Consider the following 23,316-nt stretch of genomic DNA (forward strand, 5'->3'; position numbering starts at 1 on the left):
CCGGCTCAGTTTGACGCCCCTATCGGTAGCCACAAAGCGTCCCCTCTCCCGCTCCATCTCAGCTTTCAATTTAATCCACCAGGTTCTTTTCTTTTTTAAAAAAATATATACATATATATTTCAATTAAAATATAAGGTAAAAATATAAAAAACTTATGTAAACCAGGAAACATTTTGAATATACTACCCAACCTTTCGAAACTAATTATACTATCCAATTTTTTAATTTATTTAATTTAAATTAAAGACGCTTCGAACGCATCATTATCATTACAGATTGGAAAAACTTCAAAAACCCCCCCTGTGGTTTCGTGCATTCTCACTTTGCTACTCTGTGGTTTAAAACGTATCAATTTACCCCCCTGTGGTTTCATTTTTATCTTTTCGGAAGCTTTTTCGTTAATATTTCGTTAAATTATATACAAAAAACTTCAGATAACCATCTATATTTATCGAATAGTCACTTTAGTATCCTTTAATTTTAACTTTGTCACTGATTTTAAAAAAAAATAATAATAAAATTGATAACAAAAAGATAAAAACGAAACCACAGGGGGGCAAATTGATACGTTTTAAACCACAGGGTAGCAAAGTGAGAATGCACGAAACCACAGGGGGGGTTTTTGAAGTTTTCCCTTACAGATTTAATATACTTCCTACAATTTCCATACCCATAAATTTATTAAAATAAGTAACTATTTTAAATTTTGAATTAAAAAAAATCAAAATTTTAAAAAATTGAATAAACGATCCAAAATTCTGCTCGTTTTTACCTTCAAATAAAAGCTGCACTTCCACTAATTACTAACAAAACTTGCACCTACCACCAAGATCAACAAAATACGACGACTAGAGGCTGCACATTTTCTAATCCTTTACATATATTATGGTTTAGTTCCGTCTTATTCTAAATAAAAAGAGCAATACTATTCGTGCATCAACCGTGTAAATCTTACGCCCTGAGCTTCAAATGACTGAGATTTACCCACTAAACTAAAATTCCTAAAGCAATTTTTTGGACTCTTAGACTTAAGGGTATAAAATGTACATGTACACCCTATATTTCAAGAAAAAAAACTTAAGCATAAAATGTTCTTGTTGAGGAACCATTTTAGCATTATTTTGAGCATCCCGTTTCATAATAAACAGACATAAAACAGTCATTTTGTATGAACACAGATTTTTCTAGCAGCGAGGTGCTACAGTGCAATATATGTAAAAGTTCAAGGTTTAAACTATTTGAGTGGATGCGCATGGACAAACTTCAACATTGGGATGGCATGGGAACTATCCATCTACCCAAAAGGAGTAATGGTGGGAACATTCATATGAACTGGACATTGAGGAAACAAACTGACATACCAGTCGTTCTACAAGGCAAGGATCAACAGCGATGGCGAGCAGATTTTGTCCATACGGCATGGAAGTCGGCAAAACTAGACGTCGGAGACTCTACCAATGCCAACTTTTTACAAAGTAAAACTAAAAGAATTGAATTTCATAGAATACTCAGCTAAGTCGGAATTATAAGGGATATATTTCTTCGAATGAAACTCTGATGGGGATGAGTAAAAAGGCAACCGAGTTTTACTTGCTTTAAGGAGAAGACGCTGTAGAAAGAAGCCGTTTCGAAGCATCTCTAGGCAGTTGAAGCGGCTATCATGTTGATATGCTTTAATGCTTGAACCGAATTCAACACATTCTGTTGCGCAAACTCTAAAACGCTGCTGAATCAGCAGAATCACCATATCTTTGTTTTGACCCAAAATAGAACCATGACGACTCCGAGCACAATTGCGACAGGAGCCCATTTCCGAATCAAAGCCTGAATGAACAAAAAAAACATAACATTATGTTCGATATGGGTTTGCATATGCTAATATATAATGCCATTTTCATTTTCTTTTTTAAAAAATAGTCACAGAGTTCTTCAAATTGTTGTTCATACAGGAATATGTTAATGAAAATGTAGAATCAGAAAATATGCAAATAGAGACAAGCGTTGACCATGTATACATGGAAAATATCCATAGCAAATCAAGTTCATCCATACAGCAATACATCTGGCTCAAAAAGTTTGTTCACGAAAGCATAAACGGATAGGGGGAAAACATTTATGACAGCACAAATAAAAAAGTGTAAATTCAGAGAGTTCTGCATCACCCAACAGAAAAATAAGTTGCACTGCCTCGAAATCTAGGGAAAGGTAGAACGATCTCCCTTTTCTTCTCTGATATTTGGAGCGAAGAGAATTTTAATCACATTATATTCTCACAAACCAAGGGAATATTTAGCACTCAAAACCTTTTTATCCCACAAAAAAAAAAAAAAATACCCTTCCAAAATTTATTCAGAGTTCTTCAGAAACTTTTCCTAAAAAGGGAGCGGAAAACTATTTTTCCTGGCAGAGAACTGTTTCTTGAGAAGCATTATTAGAAACAACTTCAAACAATCCAAGTTTCCTCTTTATAAAAAATCAGATCACATTCATGCAGTGCATAGTTATATTTGAGTGTTTATAGACGTTGGCATACAAGCACGAGAATATATAGAATCAACAATCTTTTTCATAATTTTTCCTGTAAACCAAAAAAATTTTTACCTGCCTATTTAAATCCTTTGCCTTGTCAGCATAGATGCGGGATTCGGATGTCAACCTACTAGACATTTCACTGACCTCTGCTCAAAAATAAAATTGGAAGATTTAGACCAGAAGTACATGTAAAATAAATTCTTTATAATGAAGTCAGAAAAACCTGTTGCTTTTCTTACTTGTATAGTAAAATTGAACTAGAAAGCTCAATAATCCAACAAAAATACTTGGTTAAAAATCTAGTAAACATATTGGCTTGGGCGCTAACTGTTGTAGGATATAGAAGAGAAAGAAACAAATAGGATATATAACAAAGACTTGTGACAGAGCAATGAGTATAGATAGGAAAATAGCACTGAGTATAGATAGGAAAATAGGGACATACAAGTCAACTTCTCTCGAAAAAAGGATTGACCAAGGGTGAGGATCAAGCCCACACTTACTAGGCTAACAGTCCGATTATGGATGAAATATCTGGGCATATTCAAATGATATCGCATGACCCTTATTTTGTCGGTGCACCTTAAATAAGGAAGCCAGATTTTAATGAATTAAAGGATAGCCTCATGGAAGCAAATGATAGAACTGACAGGTTCGGGGACTAGCATATCTCAGAACAAAAGTGCAACTATGCTAAACTTGCCCGTCAAAATAAAGGGAAGTAGAGAAGTGCTTCCGCTGTTATTAGGCGACCATCACAAGATTGACAACCACCTTAATTCTTTATGGATTAGAATTTTGATAATTCGGAAAAGCATACGGAAAAGTGAAGACAGAACAAGATAAGAAACTTGATATAAATGAGAGGGGCAACTAGAATAGATAGAAATCAAGCATTTGGCAAGTACCAGGAATACAGCTAGAGGAAAATCATTTAAGATGATGTTGGACAACTTGAAAAATTGGATAGTGCATCAATGAGGTATCCAGTTGAGTTGACAGAGACCAACGGAAAGGTAGGCCAGCAAGAGTTCGCCATAAATGATGAGAAAATATGGTGAGCACTTTCAATACAGAAAATTACCAACATTGAGTAAAATGGTTCACTTTTGGCATTCTAAAAAAGTTATTTACAAGCTCGAGTTCCAATAGCAGTATAGATAATATTATGAGCATTTTTTCCATGCAACCATTCTAAAAGCTTGCTACTTCATACCCTTAATCTTTGTAGCATTTCTCAGAGTATCGGCCAATTTCTAGAACTAATTGCTACGAATTACTGAAAAGGAGAACAACCTCAAGATGTATATAGTGCTCTTTCTTCAATAAATACTAAAGAATTTTGTCATGCACATAGGACATAGACTATCTCATTATGTAAATCATCAAGGTGGATAAATAGTAATTTAGATGCAAAATATTTCAGTTTCCTATTTTTCTGAGTTTAGTTCTGCTTTTACCAACAAATGGCCATAAGGTATGGAGAAGTTATAATAGATCAACATCATTCAAACATGGAGCTATCAGCAAGAAATATCAAGTAAATCCATATATTTGTAGATATTTCTAAAATGACTTTTTTCCTATAATTGCCGCTGCAGCCATGATTCAATCACTTTTGCCATTTAATATATTCATGCTCACTGGTTAAAATGCATATGAAGAAAACAAAAGAAAGCAAGACATCAAATAAAAGCATAGGCCAGCATTGAAGAGTAAAGAGAATGAAGAACTTACGGTCCAGCTTTTCACCAACACCAAGAACTTCTTGAACATTACGAGTCATGATCTGGTGCACTTCATAAAGTTCATCATTTAACTTTGCTAGATTTCTTTGGGTCCGAGTATCCATGTAGAGTTTCTTGGTCTTCTGTATAAAAGTGTCTTCGGATACAAAAAGAAGAAAAAAATTGAAATATTACTGGTCCTTTAAGAAAATCCAGGAGAATATAAATGGCCATTAATAGTCATCTATAAACAACATACCAAATTTGATAAAAGCATACGGCCTTGCAGCAGTTTCAATTTGATTCCCGTTGACCCTTTCAAACTCATTTTTTAGGTCTTCCAGGTACTGAAAAGCAAGTTTCTTTGGATATGAACGATCACACATTGTCAGATAGCAAACACGCCCTTCAATTATATAGCTGTATGGTTAAGTCAAGAAAACACAACACTAGAGATGGTTTTTGACATAAATATACTAAGTATAAGGAAGGGCACCACAATTTGGATTGGAATAGAAAATATGTATCCATAATTCCAGTAGAGCATGATGTATCTTATTCTTTGTCAAAGGAGTCAGCGAGATCTCCTGCAAGCACTGTAAGATAGCCTTCATGATGTAATTACCTAATTTGAACAAAAAGACTTTTTTTTGACAGAGAGAATGGTAGCATGCTACAGCTTCGTTTATTTTTTTAGAAACAAACTTAGCTAAAAATATGAAGTAATTAGGCTTCGAACTAAGGACCTCGGGCACCAACCATCAAGCCATTTGCCACTTACGCTAGGGACGGCCAATAATTTGAACAAAAAGACTTAAGTCTAGTTTGCGTAAGGTCTAGTCTTCTCAGGTTTAGTTTCATCTGGCTCCACGAATATATGGGCGAATTTTATCAAAAGTGTGATGAGCTGTTAAGTACCAAGTATTTTTAGGTGAAAGTTCATATCCAGATTAAATCAATCGATTTTTATTATATAAGATAGAGTTGTTAGCAGCATCATGTAAGATAAGGATAAGATTTTGTAAAAGTTCGATCAAATTCAAATGCTTCTAAATAAGGGTTTAGACAAAGAGTTTAAATACAAGTAGAAAAGTGTTTGTTCAGTATCATTCATAAAATCATTGGTTTATGAGGAGTACTATGACTTTTTAATGACAAGAAACTCTGTTTTTTAATGCATGTAGATCCCTACCTCTGTTGTTTACCTTTATCTTTATGATTCATCTGTCAGGACCGTCACTTCACATTTGCCTATCTAATTCCCAACCACCCCCCACCCCCTCCCCTATCTTTTCTACTCCATAATTAACGAGTGCTACACCTGACATTTCATTTCATCGCTATAGAATAGCTCTATATGGACTTTTCTGTAAAACATGTAGTTCTGCAGATTGAGCCAAAAAAATCTCAATTACTAACCATCTTTTTTCTCTTCACAGGAATGGCAACTCTTAAACGAATATGGGAGAAAAATAAAAAATCGTAGGATACTGAAAGTAGTAAGGACCAGTCTCAATTGACATCCGCGAGGCCTCATAATGCCCTTTTGACAGATTCTTGAACAAAAGTTTTGCTTGCTGCTTATAGAAATCAGCATCTTTCTGATCGCGACCATCATCTAACCCTTCCGCCAATGGAAGACCATCGGTGATTCGTGCTATCATCGTTAGTTTCACCATTTTACCCACAAAACGGCTCACTCTGCAGTAGACGATCTTCGGAAGCCACCTACAATAAGACAACGGCAGCCTAAGTTATTAAACAAGTAAAATAGTCCATTATGTAGCCATTCAAATTGAGAAAATAGCAACTAGACTTGGTATCTTAAGATATCACGGCCAGCTAATTTTCTTGGTCAAGTCAAATTATTATCAGTTGCTCTGTTGGATGGAAAGAATGGGAAAGAAAATAGGAGAATCAATTTTTCTCATTCGGGTAGAAATTTTAGGGGGAGAGAAAAGAAAGGGACAGAAATCCTCATTTTCCTTTTTTCCAAAGTGGAAAAGAAGGGAGAAAAGAAAAACTCCATACAAGCTAACTTTCTCTCAACCGACAAAAGTATGACTCATAGTTTGAGCGTGAATTTCTTAAGTGCCATTAAAATTAGAAAAAACAGGTTGACATATAATCATATATTCAGACAGTCTGACATGTGATAACAGAAAGGGATACTTGTGAATGTGGTTTTACAGTAAGAGAACAACGTCCAGGTAAACTCATTAATTACAATGATACATATCCATATACTTTAAAAGTCGAAGAGTCAACAGAAGATCGCCAAAATGGCTTACGTTGAGCAACAAAAAAAAACTATCATCAACTGACTATTTGTAGGAGTAAATTCAAATGCTGACCAATTAATAAAATATTGTCCATGGATTAAACCTAAAATTGACTAAAATAATCTGTTCCTAACTCTAGATCTATATCTGTAATGTATTTAAGTATGAAATTGATTGCATGAGACTGATCGAATTTCAAATGTCAAAGTAGTTAGAGCTAACAAAGCTCCATTTCCTAGTCTCACTGCCCAAAAATTACAGTTACTCCTTTAAAAGAAGGTGATCCAGATGCACCGTCCAACAAATTTCAAGTCACTTCATGTGACAGATTTCAGAAAATGGTAAAAAGAATTATTCATTGTTCTACTATTGTAATCATTGCAATTAGTCATATTCGAGCAAAGTTAGTGAAAACTGAAAAATGTTTTTGCAAGAATTATTCATGTAGATTGTGTCGTGTAAAGATTTTCTTAGCAGACTAGTTAGACCATTTTCTTTCTATCTTCTCTTTTCTAACCATAGGGAACTACCAGAAAACTCAGAAAACATGAGTTATATGGCTGATAAGAAAATAGTAGGTAATAATCAATCATGTATTACAATATATTTCTGTTTGAGTTGCCAAATATTGGTAATCAACCAAGTAACTCATTTTCATCGAGAAACAAGCACAAATTCTTACAACAAGTATCACGTGATGATACAATTTTGATGCCATTGATTCATTCAGGCTCAATTGTTAACAGGTTGGAACTTGAATACTGTAATAGGAGAAAATTCTTCTGATTTGCCGATTTTTCCGAAACCCTAGCTTGTGACCTAATAAAATTAGCCCAAGAAACCTTCAAATCCTGAACCCTAGAACCTCCCCAAGCCCTAAATTACAACAAATTCATAAACAAATGAAACATGCAGCGAAGATCAACGGATCGACCAAATCAAACAAGCAAAACCGACGAATTCGTGATCGATCTTCGAGATCTAACAAAACTGATCAAGAATTACACCAAAGAACACATCAAATCGAACAATCGCACAAAGAACGGTTACGAATCGGGAGAAAAAAAGAGATTACGGTAGAGTCGGTGCTTACGGGAGAGGAACCAATCCGAGGTTGGCGATCGCCGATCTTCGCAGGCTCCGAAAAGATCCGTGCGCTCGGCGAAGACGACGAGATGAGGGCGAGGGCGAGGGCGAGGGCGAAGGCAAAGAGGGAGAGAGAGAGAGAGAGAGAGGAAGAGGGAGAGGGAGAGAAATGGAGAATGGAGAAACGCTTTTTGTTGGCCTAAACACGAAGGTATTAATAGGATTATAGGAATTGTAAAATGTATGGATAATCCCTGTACTATCCTCATATTACGATGTAATTTCCGTACATTTGTTTTAAAACAATTTAGCTCATAAATTTTTATATCTTGCACTTTAGTCCCTTATTAAGCAATTTTTTGGTTCTTGTAGAATAATTAATTTAAATTTCTCCTTCGCTAAATGACATTTCGTTAAATTTATTTAACCAAGATCAAAATGATTATTTTACAAAAGTTCACAATATTTTATTAACAGCAAATGAACAAAAACAAAAATTTTAAAAATATGGTGTTAAATGAAAAGCTTAGCAATAATACTACGGACTAAGGGTTATTTTAAAATGTACTCTTCAATTTTAATTTTGTTGACTAAAACTCCCCCAGCTTAAGTTTTTTTCTTAAAGAAAAATAGTAATTTCAATTATTAATCTTAAAATTTTATTAAATTTAATAACTCTATTCACTATTTGTTTTTAATCGTTAATGTAACCTATAGTTTTATTTCCTGAAAGTAATTAAAACAGCTTAGGTTAAACAGAATATTTGTTGAATTTAATAAATTTTTCAAATTCAGTGATTGCATTATTGAAATAAAAAAAAAGTACATAAGTGTAAATTAAAAAAAGAAAGAGACCTCTTTCAAAAAAAAGCAATAACGTTGAGTTTTAGTTTACTTGTGCCCTTGCCGTTATGTAAATTTTATTCTAACTTAATTTTACTGGCCATTTAAAAAATAAATGATCTAATAAAAAATAAAACGATAATTTTATAGTAAAGTAATATTGTTAAAATTATTTTATACATTTTTGTAATAAAAAAATCTTAAATTCGATATTATTATCCTTATTTAATAATTACTACAAACTCTAGGTTTGAGAAACCAAAATCGAATATAAATCTTACAATTTATCCATACAATAATCAATATTTTCATGCTAATCTTATTAAATTTTTAATAATATTAAAAATATAAATAAAATTTTAATATTTTGATGAGCGGGTATAATGTTTACACTTCATTTTTAGATATACTACACAAAGAACTCTCCAAAAATATTCAAATCGCATGACATTCTCAATTTGTTAAATTTAAATTCTTTTTTGAGATAGAACATTTTTAATTAAATTTAAATTTATTTTTTAGAGGAGTTAGCATGCTATCTTTTTTGTTTATTTATTTTTTAAAAAATATATTTAGTTGAAAATAAAGAAACTATTCTTTAACCTTAAGCTTTGGATTCAATTTTAATTCATTTGCCAATTTTTCTAAGAACAATTGATTAAATTTTTTTTGTTTTTTTAGAATGGTAACATATCTACATTTTATTTATTTATTTATTTTAAAATAAATTTAGCTAAAAATAAATTTACAGGAGTGGTTGGTGAATAAAAATTCTGTAGTAGAAACGAATTAAAGGTGAAAGTGGAAGAAGAGGACGCGTTCTCGTATCCGTTGCGGAGGTCCACGAAATGGTGGAGGAGTGTCGGAGAGAAAAATAAGAGAGTCGCAGTGCGATCTCAATGGGATCAGCGAGTCAGGAGGCGCGAGGAGGACAGGGTGTGCGCTAGCCGGCGAAGGCGTAGCAAGCAACAAGGCACCATCCACCACCTTTTTCGGAAGAATAGAAAAAAGAATGAGATAAAAAAAAAAAAAAGAGAAAGAAATAAAGGTATTTTTCTTAGTTTCTAAAAATTCATATCAAATCTGTAAATCTAAAATGATGACCCATATTTGCAATTTTAAAACTCATAAATTTTTTGTGCAAATTGACTATAATATAAATAAATTTTAATTTTTTTGATTCGTAGGTCTACCTTTGCATCCTATTTTTTATTATACTACGGAAAAAACTTTTTAAAAATTCTGAACACATTTTTTTTTATTTTAAGTTTAAATTTTTTTTAGAGAAAATATTATTTTTTAATCAATTTTTAAATTTACTTTTTTAAGAATTTTTTTGAAATTAATTTAAATTTAACTTTTTTATAGAGAAAGATTGAATGCATTTATTTTTTTCTTTTAAAAGAAATAGCCGTACCATTTTTTTATTATTTTTTAAAATAAATTTAAGGCCAATTTGCATAAAAAATCCACTTATTTTGGACTTTTGCAAAACCGGGCCACCTTTTTCGTTTTTGCAGATTCGGTCCGCTTTTTCAGCAAACTGACCAAAGTAACCCTTATTACTTTTTCTCTTTCCCTTTCTCTCTCCTCTTCGTTTCTGTCGTTCTTTTTTTTTTTCTCCGAAAAAAAAAAGGCGGATCGGACCGTCGCCCTCGCCTCTCACCTCCTTTCACCGTTGCCTCCCTCCTCACCCTCCTCATCACCGCCCACACCCCTCCTCCCCCCCGCCTGCCGCCGAGTCCACCCCACCGTCGTCTCCGTCGCCGTCGGCGAGCCACGGCATGGCCGGCGGCGGCCCCATGGCCGTCGTCACCGTCGTTTCCGTCGCTGAGCCCCTCGTCCGCCACCGCGGTCGTCGTCGCTGTCGGCGGCGCGGCGGAGGAAAAGGGCTGCGGAGTTCGTCGCGCGGCGTTGGAGCGGAGCGACCCGTTTTGGCGCCCGCCGCGCCGTCGACGCGGTCCGGCGTCGGCCTGCTGCCACTCGGCCATCGCGCAAGGCCGGCCGGACCTCATCTAGCTGCTGCTGGAGTTCGGCGCCATCATCGAGCCTCGGCGCGGGCGACAACGCCGCTTGAGGCGTCGGCGCGGCGGGGAGGCGCTGATCGCGGGCTGCTCCTGGCGTGGGGCGCAGCCGCGGTGGCGGCGCTGTCGGCGGCGGGCGGTGACGCGGAGCGGCGGCGGGGGGCCGCAGGGCGCCCCAGGCGCGCGTGCGTGCGGTGCTTCTTCCTTCTTCTTCATAGTGTAATGGTGCACTATTACACATTATAGCTGTAATTTTCTTGAGGTAGGTGTAATGGATGCAATGATGCACTTACACAATTAATGAGGCGTGCTGGCTTGGCGACGGCAACCGAGACGACGGTGACGGCGACGGAGACGATGGGGGGTGACGGAGGCTCAGCAAGGGAGGTGACGAGGCGATTGGAGGGTGACGAGCGCGGTCGGTAAGGGGCGGACGTGGGCTCGGCGACGGCGACGGCGACGGAGACGACAGTGGGGTGGGCTTGGCGGCGGCGGCGGGGAGAGGAGAAGGGGTCGGCGGCAGACTTCGCGTGAAGAGGGAGACGATCGGGGACTCCTCGACTTGAGCTTGTACGACGGAGCTTGCTCCGCCCCTGCAACTTCGGTGACGACGCGGCACGGGTTCGGCTTGTGGAGGCGGAGGAGGAGGACGCGGAGCTTCGCGGCGGGCTTGCGAAGGGCGACGGGGAGGTGAGGAGGGGTTAGGAGGAGAGAGAAAGATGAGAGAGAAAGAGGAGCGAGACGACGGTGGGGGGCTGGCTCGGCGGTGGCGGCGGGGAGAGGAGGAGGAGTTCGGCTTGCGGGGAGGCGAGAGGGGCTCGCGGCGGGCTCGAAAAAGAACGAAAAAAAAAAAAAAAGAACGGAAAGAACGAAGAGGAGAGAGAAAGAGGAAGAGAAAAAGTAATAAGGGTATTTTTTGGTCAGTTTACTGAAAAAACGGACCGAATCTGCAAAAAACGAAAAAAAGTGCGCCGATTTTGCAAAAGCCCAAAATAAGTGAATTTTTTATGCAAAAGCGCTAAATTTAATTAGAAATATAAAAAATTTAATTTTAAATTTTAAATCTCAAATAATCTATTTCTTATATTATAAGCAAATAAGTTTGTTGGTTTCGTCTCACCCCCTCTTTGTCGGTAAGTATGTGTAATTACGATTATACCCTCATTTATTTATTATAAAAATTATTGAAATTGAGATTAAATTTGAATATATATTATAAATTGTTCGATTAATTATTAAAAGAATTAGTCAATATTAAAAAATTTTGAATGCGTTGGAATTTTAACTTTTAATTTCTAATTTGTGTAAATCAAACTTAAATTTAAATTGTGCCCTCAATTATTTTTTGGGGTAAGCTTCAAATAGGCCCCTATGATTTAGCTTTATTTATATTTTGTCATCTGTGGTTCAAAAGGTTTCACTTTAATTTTCTGTGACTTAACTTTTATTTATCAAAAAATTCTATATAAATTAGAGAAAACAAAGTAACAAAAATTTTAATGAGTCACATTAAAGGAAAAATAAAATATACGCTAAACTATAAATGGGCAAGGTGCAACTTTTCGAACTATAGAATGATAAATAAAATAAAGCTAAATTATAGAGAGGAACAATGAAACTTTTTAAACCATAATGGTCGCAAATTGGGGGTGTGTATAAAATTTATATTCGTAAAATTTAATTAAACAGAAATGATTGAAACATATAGGAGGTTTTATACAGATTTGTGTATATTTCTCTAAAATACTATAGTTTTAAAATATATTTTTTATGCATCAATCACATTTAAAATCAGCAGCGTTAACTTTTAAAGTTCATTTGTTAGGTATATATAAAATTTATAATTTTTTTATGGATGGATTATTTAATTGTGTAGATTATAGGGTTTGAATTTAAATTTCAAAATTTTAAAATTCAATTAGAAAGCCTATAGTGTATATATCAAGTTATTGGCCTTCAAGTGAATTGAAGATGAAAAGCACCTATTTTTTCTACAAGTGAATAATTTAACGAGTTTTCAATTAATAGCGAAATTATAAGATTATTAATTTTCCTCTTTATAATTGATCTTTTCATCTTCCACTTGAAATATTAAAGAAATAAATAAAATTGGTCCTTAACTATAAATTTTTTATAAACTGAAATTGGCTTCTATGGTTAAGCTCATTTTCACCTATGTGGTTAAAAGTTTCACTTTAAAATTTTGAAACTTAAATTTTATTTTACCAAAAAATTCTATATGAATTAGGGGTGGCCAAATCAAAGTTTTTAATAAAGCTCATTAGAGGATTGGCTAAAGTGAAAATGCACTAAGTTTAAGAAGACAAGTGTAACTTTTTGAACCATTGGATAGCAAAATGAAAATAAGTTAAACACAGGGAAAGTAAAGTGACATTATTTGAAACACAAGATCGCAAATTAGGGGTGCATTTAACATTTGATATTCTTAAAATTTAATTTAACATAGATGATCTCAACAATATAGGAGATCTCTATATAAGATTTGTATACAATCTCTAAAATATTACAATTAAAAAAAAATCTAATTCTTTATGAAATATTATAATTAAAAAATATTAATCTTTCGCGTCTGGAAAAATCAGCAATGTTTTGTTTCTAAAGTTAATTATATTAGGTATAAAACATTGTAATTTTTAGATGATCTTTTAATGGTGTAGATTATGTTGGTTTGATTTAAATTTTAAAATTTTTAAAAATCAATTAGAATTGAACTTTATATTAGTTCTTGAGCACTTCTTTTTCTTTCACATACACATCATAATAATACTTGGCCTTTAAATAACGTAGAAAATGAAGAGCCACCTATCTCCTAAAAGTGAGTAATTTAAGGGAGTTTTTCATTTTAATAGAGGAATTAATAAGTTTATCATTTTTTTTTTTATAACGAATCTTTCATCTTCCTTCTAAATAATAAAATGATGATTCTATTGTTAGTTTTCTCTATCTTATAAAGATCACTAAGTTTTTTCAACCATTTGAATTCCACTACCAATAGATTATATTAGTATTAATTAATATATTTATAATTTTTTATTAATTTATTGAGTAGTCAATATTGTCATAGGTATGACATCAATTGGACCTTCAATTTGGAAGAAATAAGATTGTGCATCATCCTCTAAATTTGGAAGAATGCTATAATCTTGGTAAATGATAAAATTTTTTAAATTATTTAATTTGTTATTTTATAATATATTAATTTCATATTGCTTTGTTTATTCTTTATTTTTTTACACTTTATTTATTTATTTCTCCATGCTTATGTGATAGAAATCATATCGACAGTGTTTCAAAGAATCTTTTTTTAATTTGTCATTGAATAGGTTGCATAGTAATATTGTTTCACTTAATGAATTAATTGATTTTTTCATTTTAATATGAAACCTTTTGAGTAAGATAAATTGTATTGATAATTGCTATATATAATCATTTTTTTGTCTATATCATTCATTTTTTAATATCTTGAATTGCAATTAAATGTATAATAAAATAATAATAAAAATATTAAATCATGATTGTGTAATTTATAAGTAAATTAATTAGATATTTTTAACCATTTTTTAGACATACTATTATTTTTTATTTTTATGAAATTAAATTTATTTTCTTCACATGGCTTTTAGTTCTTAAATTTTTTTCAATTAATTGTTATCTTTATTATTGGAATGTCACTTTTTTATAAAGAATATGAAAAGTTATTGAATTGCAAAACAATGGATGTTGAGAGATAAAAATAAAATACTAATTCTAAATTTAAACAATATATATAGCTTGCAGTTATAATCATAATCACATCTCTTTTTTATAATATATAATAACAAAATTTAGCAATTGGAGAGTTGTTAGAAAGTCAATACTTATAAATTTTTAAAGTGACGTAATCGAAAGAGAATCAATTTGTTCAGCAAAAGTCAAGATTTGAAAGATTCTCTTAAACAGATGAATATACTTCAAGTGTGAATCTTAACAATTAATAAATTTTTTTTTTTCGTAAATGGAATGATCACCAATTAAAAAGATGAAAAATATATTACGAATTGGTTTTCATAACATACTTTATCTTCAAAGTCTCAAAAATTTTTTTATATTGGTCAAATTTTTATATATTTAATTATTTACAAGTCACTTTAATACGTAGTGTCCAACTCTTTATGTTTAATTTTAAATTAAAATTGCTTCTTTCTCATTTGATTTTATTTTTATAATTAATAATTAATAGTGTTTTAATTGTAATTATAAAAAATTATCTGACTTATTTCATTCTAAAATAGTCTTTCAGCTCTTTTGTTTCTTTAGATTGTCATCTTAAACTTTTTTTTAATTTAAGTTTTTAATATATAGTAAAGTGAAAATTTTATCAAATAAATAGTTGAATTAGCTATTACTGTTAATAACTAATATCATTCTTAACTATGAACTAAAGTTAAGAAAAAAAAAACTATTATTTAGTTTGATCATCATAGAAATCTCAAAATTACATTATATACACAAATTTAAAATTTATTTATTTTAAAAATAATTTATATTTTTTTTATTTTAAATTTAGTTTATAACACGTTGCCAGACTGCAACGTTATGTAGACTAGTAATTTAAAATTCTTTACCACTCGCCTAGCAACAAGGATATAAAACCCGGGTGCTATAAAACCGAACCGAATACGGATGCTGTACTTCTACTTCCGAAAACTATGGAGAAGCGACTCCGCCGCCGCCGCGGCGGCGACGACGACGACGACGACGACGCCGACGCGGTGGAGTCGTGGGCGGAGCTCGTCCTCTCCTACCTCTCGCCGCGCGACCTCGCCGCCGCCGCCGCCACCTGCACAGCGCTCCGCCGCGCCGCGGCGGTAGTCGCCGCGTGCCGCGCCGCCGACGCCACCGGGGGCCGAGAGCCCCGCCCCGTCCCCTTCCTCAACCCCGTCGACTCCCAACCGTACGCCTTCTTCATCTACTTCTCGTCCTCCTCTTCCTCCTCGTCGAACCCTTTCCCGGACGCCTCGGGATGCGATTGCGACGATTGCGCCATCGAGTGCCCGTGTCGGAGACCTGATCTAGGGTTTCAATCGGAGATCATGACGGAGTGCGGCGCGGGTTGCGCGTGCGGGGTCGAGTGTGGGAATCGGGCGACGCAGAGAGGGGTTTCGGTGCGATTGAAGATCATTAAGGGGCCGAAGAAGGGGTGGGGGCTTCACGCGGATCAGTTGCTGAGGAGAGGGGAGTTTGTTTGTGAATATGTCGGTGAGAAATTCGTAATTCTTTTCTTTTCCTTCATCTTAGTTTGATTTATTTGCTCTTAATCGCTATTGATTCTCTTTTTACAAGTAAATTGTCATACAAAGCTATAATGACAGGGTTTAAAAAAAAAAAAAAAAAAAAACAAAGATGCACGTGTGGAGTAAATTTTGGATCCTATTATAACTGATTCTTAGAATTCTATAATATGTTTTCCTCTGAATCAGGTTCAATTGAGTTGTAAATGCTAACTCGTGGCCACACTTATTGAAAATAGGACATTATTTGGATCCATTTTTATAGTTATCAATCATTTGTTCTTTCAATTGGGTTCTGATAATAAAAGAGCTAAATTTTTTATGGTGATAGCAAATTCATTGAGATCCAGTGAGTTTTCACGTTATGTCAGTATCGCAGCTCTTTTTAATCAGTTATCCGAACAAGTATTTGATTTGCTATTGGATTTCTCGTGCGGCCCAGTTGATTAAGGACCTGGTTGGTCGAGCTTCTGAAACCACCTCTGTACTTCGCGAAACACCGATTAGATGTTCAGCAAACAAAATTCCTTAGGTTTTGCTGTGCAAGAAGGTTGAAATGAGTTTCTAACCACTATAGCGAAAAGCTCTAATTGGGGCCTTGTTTGGTCACACTTCCTCATTTTTGTTGAATTTTAGATACTAAAATTCTATGCGATGGAGAGGACCAGTAGACATCATATTGTTTGCAATCTACACAACTATGGGTCTTGTTTCTCAACAAAAGACAAAAATTTTCACTGCTGTATTTATTTATTTATTTTTTTTCCAGAAAAAGACGAGTTTGCAAGCTAATGAACTCTAGCAAGAATAGAGAAAGTCCATCAGTCTCTCCATAGTATAGTATTTGAGTTTAAAAAGCAAAACAGTTGAAATGTAACCAAAGGAGGTCAGAAGCTTGTGCTTCTTAGAGCTTCAAAAAGCTCTATTCAAGTGGAACTTTTGAGGGGCTCCACCCAAATGTGTCCCAAGGTTTTTCAATATCTAATTCTTAAAAATTGGTAAATCAATTGTTCTCCAGGTGAGTACTTGACGACGAAAGAAGCTAGAAAACGGCAGAAGCTGTATGATGAACTCGCATCTGTTGGCAAACTCTCTCCTGCTCTCCTGGTCATAAGAGAGCATCTCCCTTCGGGAAAAGCATGCCTGAGAGTGAATATTGATGCTACCAGAATTGGAAACGTTGCCCGCTTCATTAACCACTCATGCGATGGTGGGAATCTACTATCCATTTTGGTGAGAAACACAGGATCACTGCTCCCGAGGCTCTGTTTCTTTGCTAAAAGGGATATAGTTGAAGGCGAAGAGCTCACCTTTAGTTATGGGACTGCTAGTGTTAGGTCAAATGGCCTGCCTTGTTTTTGTGGAAGCTCGTGTTGTTTGGGTGTGTTGCCTTCCGAAGAAACTTGAATTTTTATGCCCTTTTTAGTATTCAAACTTGGAGGAATTCTTGACAAGAAGTCATTGAATCTCAGTCATATTCAACTTTTAGGTCCTTTGCAACTAGTGGCATAAAGATTGCCAGGTAAACTCACTTATTTTATTGTATCTAAAAAATTTTAATTGTTTTTAAGGGTTAATTACAAATTTTTAATTTTGTCGTCGTAATTTCAGTTATTAATATACTTGCTCGTAAGTTTTTTCTTTATGATAATTAATCCCTTCTGTTGATCTTATAAATGGAGAAGGATGCCATGGCAACACCATACATAAGAGCTTTCTTTTTTTTCCTGAGGAACATCATACTTAAGACTTTGGTTTGTGAAACTAGGGACTCTAGGAGCTTAATTGTTGAAGATGGAACTTTGAGGACTAAATTGAAATCAATCAAACATCGGGGACTAAGTTATTGCAGTTGAAACTCTTAAGGCAAAATGTAAATCTGGTCAAACTTGAGGATATATATATATATATATATATATATATATATTAACCATTTTAATGTGTACTTTCAGACACCATAAGTATAAGTCTTCGCTATCTAGATTAGTGATGCTGTAAGAAGCTCTTGCTAGTAAATATTAGAATTTATCTTATTTTGTACTGCAGTAAAGTTCGGTCTTATTAAATAGCTTGTTTTAACCATACAAGGATTGTAGGCAACGGTTCGCTCAGCAAATGAAAAGATGAAGATTATCACATTTGATATACTTCACCATGAAATGATCATTCACATATATTGAATCCGCCATGCTATAATTTAGGCGTGCATATAACCTTTTCCATCCTAAATCATAACCGTCAATGAGAATAACAAAAAGGATACTGTTGGGCAAAAAGATGTAAATTAACAGTTGTCAAATGATAGATATTTATTTCTTGGTTTTAACTTGAAAAATCTCATCATTTCCCAATTTCTTTTGATAGGTTAAGGATGTTGCAGTCGAGCTACGAGTTCATTACTAGTTGACCTTTTACCAAAATATCTAAGAATACTTCATGCATTAGCACCAGCATGCTTGACCTAATTTGTACAGTAAGCATTTGAGCAAAATTTTATAAGCCAAAGTGATTTACTATAAGTACGAATATACAGATATACATTATAATTTCTTGGTTTTGATCCAAACAAGAGGTCTGAATTTGCATTTTTTGAGTCATAGTATTCTGATAGTAATGAGGTCTGTTCCCAAAAAAAAAAATAGTAATGAGGTTTGTTTGTGTAACACTTACTAAGACAAAGATAATCCGTATTCTCTCTTCAATTTACAAACTCAAAATTAACCAGTTAAGCTGGTCTTTTCTAAAGGTTCTGCCACATTTATATTTTGTACAGATTAGAAATGGTAGTTTTCTTGTTCTTTGTATATTACTATTTGCATTTTTTTGGTAGCCTTCTTTGGCTATTTATCAAATATCTTGCTTTTGTTTGTAAAACTAAACTTCTGTCAAGCTGCTTCGCTTCATTGTGGTACCAAAACTTCGGACAGATCAATAAAATGTGTACAACTAAGAGGCAGGTAATTCATTCCTGATTGTTCTCTAAACAAATTGTATCCAATTAGCGGGACTGACACGGACCAATACAACAAATGCCCAGTATATGAAAAAGCAACTAATATATTTTCTCTGTGAGTTTTGAGGTTTCGAATTATTTCTTTTATTCTAATTTTGCATTTTAATATCAGGTCACTTGTAAATTATCAATATGAAAGAATTTGCTTCCAGTTACTCCTTGTGTAATTATTTGCTTTCACAGTTGTTGAAACCTGCCAGGTTTTGGCTTTCTTCTTCATCATCTTCATCCTGCAATGGTTTTGCGAGCTCGAGAACCCTAGAAGAGGGCTCATTATCAACAATATCCAATGCCGAAATTGGTAACCGGCTAGGGTTCATCAAATTGTTAGACATCGAGGAGTTGTTGGAGTAGGCTGGTTGCAGTGCCGTGAAATTCTGCGAGCTCTGGTGGGCCGTCGCCAGGGCCAACTTGCTGTTCAGAAGTTGAGATTGGATGATCGATAACTCGGCTTGAAGCAGCGTCACCTTGAAGAGGTAACAAAAATGACAGTAAAATATATATATTATATATTCTTTTTATTCAGGAATGTGTTGTTGGTTGGTATATGTTCGAAAGCGATTAAACAAACTGATGCATTAGTTAGAGAGAGGATAAGAAGTGGAGCTTCTTGATGAAGCCTTGCGCATGCACATTTTGCATGAGTGAATCCATAATTTCATTAGCTCTCATGCGGAATGCATGCTTCTCTCTCTATGCATGCTATATGTACACCCCTAAAAACGGTTTGTATATCTTATACCCCATCATTCTAAAATTTAAAAATCTTATAAATTTTAGTATTTTTAAGAAAATGACAAGACAAGCGCCAGTTCTTGACCCTAGAATGAGAGGATGTAAGATGTGCATCGTTTTTTTGGGGTGTATAGATACCCACTGCTGTGATCATCACAGAAAGATTTTGACATTCCTCATTTCCTCATTGTCTAGTGTCACTAGGATAATGTGGCCGCCAGAAGCACCATATTTATACTACCAAAGGATTACAAAAATTTTGATACTAAATTTTATAGCATGGGAGGATGTAGTAAGCTTTTTTTTTTTTTTTTGGCATCTTTTATAGTGTGACCTTCTAACACTTTAGTTCGGATATAAGCAAGAACTAGCTATTACAGGGATAGGTACAAGTGTAGGGATAAGAAAAATAGCGTTGAGATGAAAATTAGATTGTTCCCGGGGATAAGAAAAATAGCGTTTAGATAGATAATATGGAATAAGAAAAATAATGGGTAGTTATATATAGAAAATGGAGGTGTTGGTGGGAATAGTTATACCAGCTTATTTCAGGTACCTGAGAACTACTATTCTCGGGTAAAATATTTGCCTTTGGATATAAAGGGGATAAGGGGTTATCCCTCCCCTTATCCCTAATCCAAACGGAACCTGAAAGAGTGAGAAGTTTGTATATGATGGGCACATTAGAATTAATAATTAATAATTAGATTTAAACCATATTGGGCACACTAAGAGCTTGTTTGGTTCATCCATTTTGGGTATGAAATGGGAATTGGTTTGATCAAATCCGGTTAATTTTGTTTGGTTCGCATGAATTGGTTTGGGATTTCTATTCCGGACTGAAATGGGAATGACCCATTAGCCTTCAACTTGATTCCGGTCTTCTAGCCCGGATTGAGATTTCATTCCGGAAGGCCACTAAGTTTTCGAAGCTCATGTGACCATCTCACCCTCCTTCTCTTCACCCCTTTCTCATCAAAAAAAAAAACCTATCCCCTATCCTCTCTCTATCCCTAACCCACATCAATAAAAGTTTTTAAAAATAAATTTGATATTTTTTTTGAAAAACTTATTAGAGAATAGTATTATATTTTTCATAAATTTTAAATAATATAAATTTATATTTGAAAGTAAAATTAGTATTATAGTATCCTATAATTTTTTTAATTTATACGAACCAAACAATGAAATGTAAATAACTCATTCCAATTCCCAATCCATAAATAAACCAAACATTTTTGGGGAGTGGGCCATTTTAATTACTATTTCAATTTATTCTCATTCCATTATCCATTCCAATTTCACCCTTGAACCAAACAAGCTCTAAAATTAATAGGTATGCTTAAATATTTTGGGCATGCTATAATTAATAACTGGAATTAAATATTTTAGGCATGTGGTTTGGGCCTATTGACTTTATTAGTGCTAATAGGTTTGTTATATTTGGTATTAGAGTCGGTTTACTAGTCGAAAGTGTGACGTGATCTTTGCATCAACCAGTGAACTTGGACTATATTTGTGTGAATTGGGCCTAAAACTGGAGGAGTATATGACATATGACACCCAAAAAGTCTCATGGTGGATAATGTGAGAGCACAACTGCACAAGGGACTTATATGTGCCAAATACACTAGAATTATTAACTGAATTTAAGTATTTTGAGTTGATGGTCCGGACCCAAGTAGTTATTAGTGCTAATAGGTTGTGTCATTATATATAGTATAAAAATGATGCGTCTAACTAACATACTACCAAACTAGGCTTAAAGCTTCTGAGAAGGGTTGTAATATTATGGTGGATATATTTGGAGAACTTCATGCCAAACCAACTGCCTTCCAATGTTAAGTAAGAACTAGTTTGGGGTTGGTATCAAGCCTTTCATAATAAAGATTTACGTGTGCTAACAAGTTTCCGAATCGATAATTCATATAATTAAATATAATGTACAGTATTTGAAATATATAATCATTCAGATAGAGCATTTTAAAAATAATAATTTAAACAGCCAGTAGAGATGTTTGTTGCCTTAACGGTGTGGAAAATTCTAATTCAGTTGAATATATACTTGATACATATTATGCTGATTAGAATTTTAAAGAATTTTATTTCTATTTTTATGAGGTTTTTAAATTTTGAACCATCTATTATTTTGTGAGTACCCATGCCTATAGGAAAGTAAAATCTCACGTTACACATGTATTTTATTAGCTGCACACTGCTTATCGCGTGCGCACGACATGACATGCACCGTGCCGAGAACTGGGGACTTGCCTGGTGTTGGAGGGCGAGGATGGTGGAGACGCAGCCGTAGACGGGGTCGGCGAGGCGGGCCTGGGCCTCGTAGCAGATGGTGAGCATGGCGTCGCGGTGCCGCGCGGGGGGCACCTGCCCGGTCAGCAGCTTCGCCACGTTGCTCGCCCCGAACACCTTGTGCACCGCCGCGAACCTCGCCGCCGACGACGAAGCACCCCCGCTCTGCTGCTGCTGCTCCCCACCTCCGAAGTGCGGCGCGAAAACGCACCCCGCCGCGCACCGCCGCCGCAGGAACTTGCACGCCCCGCACGGCTCCCTCCTCTCCTCTCCCCCTCCTGCGATGCCGTTTCCGCTGACGCAGCTGCTGCTGCTGCTGCTGTTGCTGCTGCTTCTGCTTCTGCTTCTGCTTGAGCAGCTGCGTTTGGCGTCCATGGGGTTAGGGAGGGGGTGTGGGGTTGGGCTTGAGATCGATGACGGTACGAATGGGAAATGCGAGGAAGTGTGACGACGCTCTCTCCGCGTTCATCTGTGTGAATCTTTATAGCGCGGGTGGAAAAATGTTAGGAGGGCCCTGAAGTATGCGCTATTTTAAAAGTGCGCCCTATTTTTTTTTTTTTGTTTTCTGTGAGACAATTCTTTATTAAAAGTTTTAGTAAACTCAGTAAAAAATTTATCAGCTAAAAACATTTTAGAACGGCAAAATTCAAGTAAATGATCATTAACAAAAAGCATTAGCGCGGATCTATTTTAAAGTGGCCTACAACTAAAGTATCATTTGGTTCGGGTATAAGTAAAAATTATCTATTTTAGGGACAGGTATAAGTAAAAATTAGATTAATTTTGCGTTTGAATTATTTTCGAAAATAAGAAAAATAGCGTTTGGATAGATAAGATAGAATAAAAAAAATAGGGAACAGTTATAAATAAAAAATAATGATATTTTTCTTTTTATTATATTTGAATTAAAATATTTAAAATTTAAATTTAAATTTAAATATATATAACTCTTAAATTTTAAAAATACAAAATTTAAATTTAAAATTTTAAATCTCAAATTCAAAATTTTAAAATTTTAAATTTTAAATTTTAAATTTTAAATTTTGAAAAATATATTTCAAACTTCAAATTTAAAATTCAAAATTTTAAATTTTATATTTCAAACTTTAAATTTAAGATCAAATTTAATTCATTTTATAATTTTAATAAAGTTTGAAATTAAACATTGGAATAGCGGTATTCCACCAACACGGTGGAATAATAAATTCCAAGCTATTCTGGAATAGCGGGAAATAGTAAGGTTTAAGCGGAATAAAATATTTCGGCCAAAAATTATCCTGTTTGGTGGAACAGCGGGAATAATTTTTATTATTTTTAAAAATTATTTCGTTTGGTGGAACAGCGGGAATAACTTTCGTTATCCCCGCTTATATCTGGACAGGTGTCTTCCCGTTAGTGACATGTGAGGTGGGCCCACAAAGCCGGACGAATTAGATTTTGCCACGTCACACAATGCGAGGGGAGATACTGTT

At 34.8% G+C, this 23,316-nt stretch overlaps 3 protein-coding genes across 4 annotated transcripts; 1 reads left to right on the forward strand and 2 right to left on the reverse strand.

Moving 5' to 3' along the window:
- Positions 1,213-7,801, reverse strand: LOC109709435 (25.3 kDa vesicle transport protein). The gene is made up of 6 exons (XM_020231680.1): positions 7,636-7,801; positions 5,752-5,988; positions 4,520-4,680; positions 4,271-4,417; positions 2,603-2,679; positions 1,213-1,825 (listed from the first exon to the last, which is right to left on the reverse strand). The coding sequence occupies exons 2-6, from the start codon at positions 5,937-5,939 to the stop codon at positions 1,742-1,744; spliced, it is 657 nt and encodes a 218-aa protein (XP_020087269.1). The 5' UTR covers positions 5,940-5,988; positions 7,636-7,801; the 3' UTR covers positions 1,213-1,741.
- On the forward strand, positions 15,166-22,456 carry LOC109708540 (histone-lysine N-methyltransferase SUVR3). Of its 2 annotated transcripts, none has more exons than XM_020230328.1 (4): positions 15,166-15,754; positions 16,805-17,308; positions 18,983-19,275; positions 21,743-22,456. In XM_020230328.1, the coding sequence occupies exons 1-2, from the start codon at positions 15,205-15,207 to the stop codon at positions 17,191-17,193; spliced, it is 939 nt and encodes a 312-aa protein (XP_020085917.1). In that variant the 5' UTR covers positions 15,166-15,204; the 3' UTR covers positions 17,194-17,308; positions 18,983-19,275; positions 21,743-22,456. The 2 variants fall into 2 exon arrangements, with proteins under 2 accessions (XP_020085917.1, XP_020085919.1); XM_020230330.1 differs by having other exon boundaries at positions 19,000-19,275.
- LOC109708767 (LOB domain-containing protein 20) lies at positions 18,919-22,313 on the reverse strand. The gene is made up of 3 exons (XM_020230588.1): positions 22,268-22,313; positions 21,806-22,122; positions 18,919-19,266 (listed from the first exon to the last, which is right to left on the reverse strand). The coding sequence occupies exons 1-3, from the start codon at positions 22,311-22,313 to the stop codon at positions 18,967-18,969; spliced, it is 663 nt and encodes a 220-aa protein (XP_020086177.1). The 3' UTR covers positions 18,919-18,966.

Source organism: Ananas comosus, linkage group 4 (genome assembly GCF_001540865.1).
Source record: "Ananas comosus cultivar F153 linkage group 4, ASM154086v1, whole genome shotgun sequence".
In the NCBI taxonomy this organism is placed as follows: Eukaryota; Viridiplantae; Streptophyta; class Magnoliopsida; order Poales; family Bromeliaceae; genus Ananas; species Ananas comosus.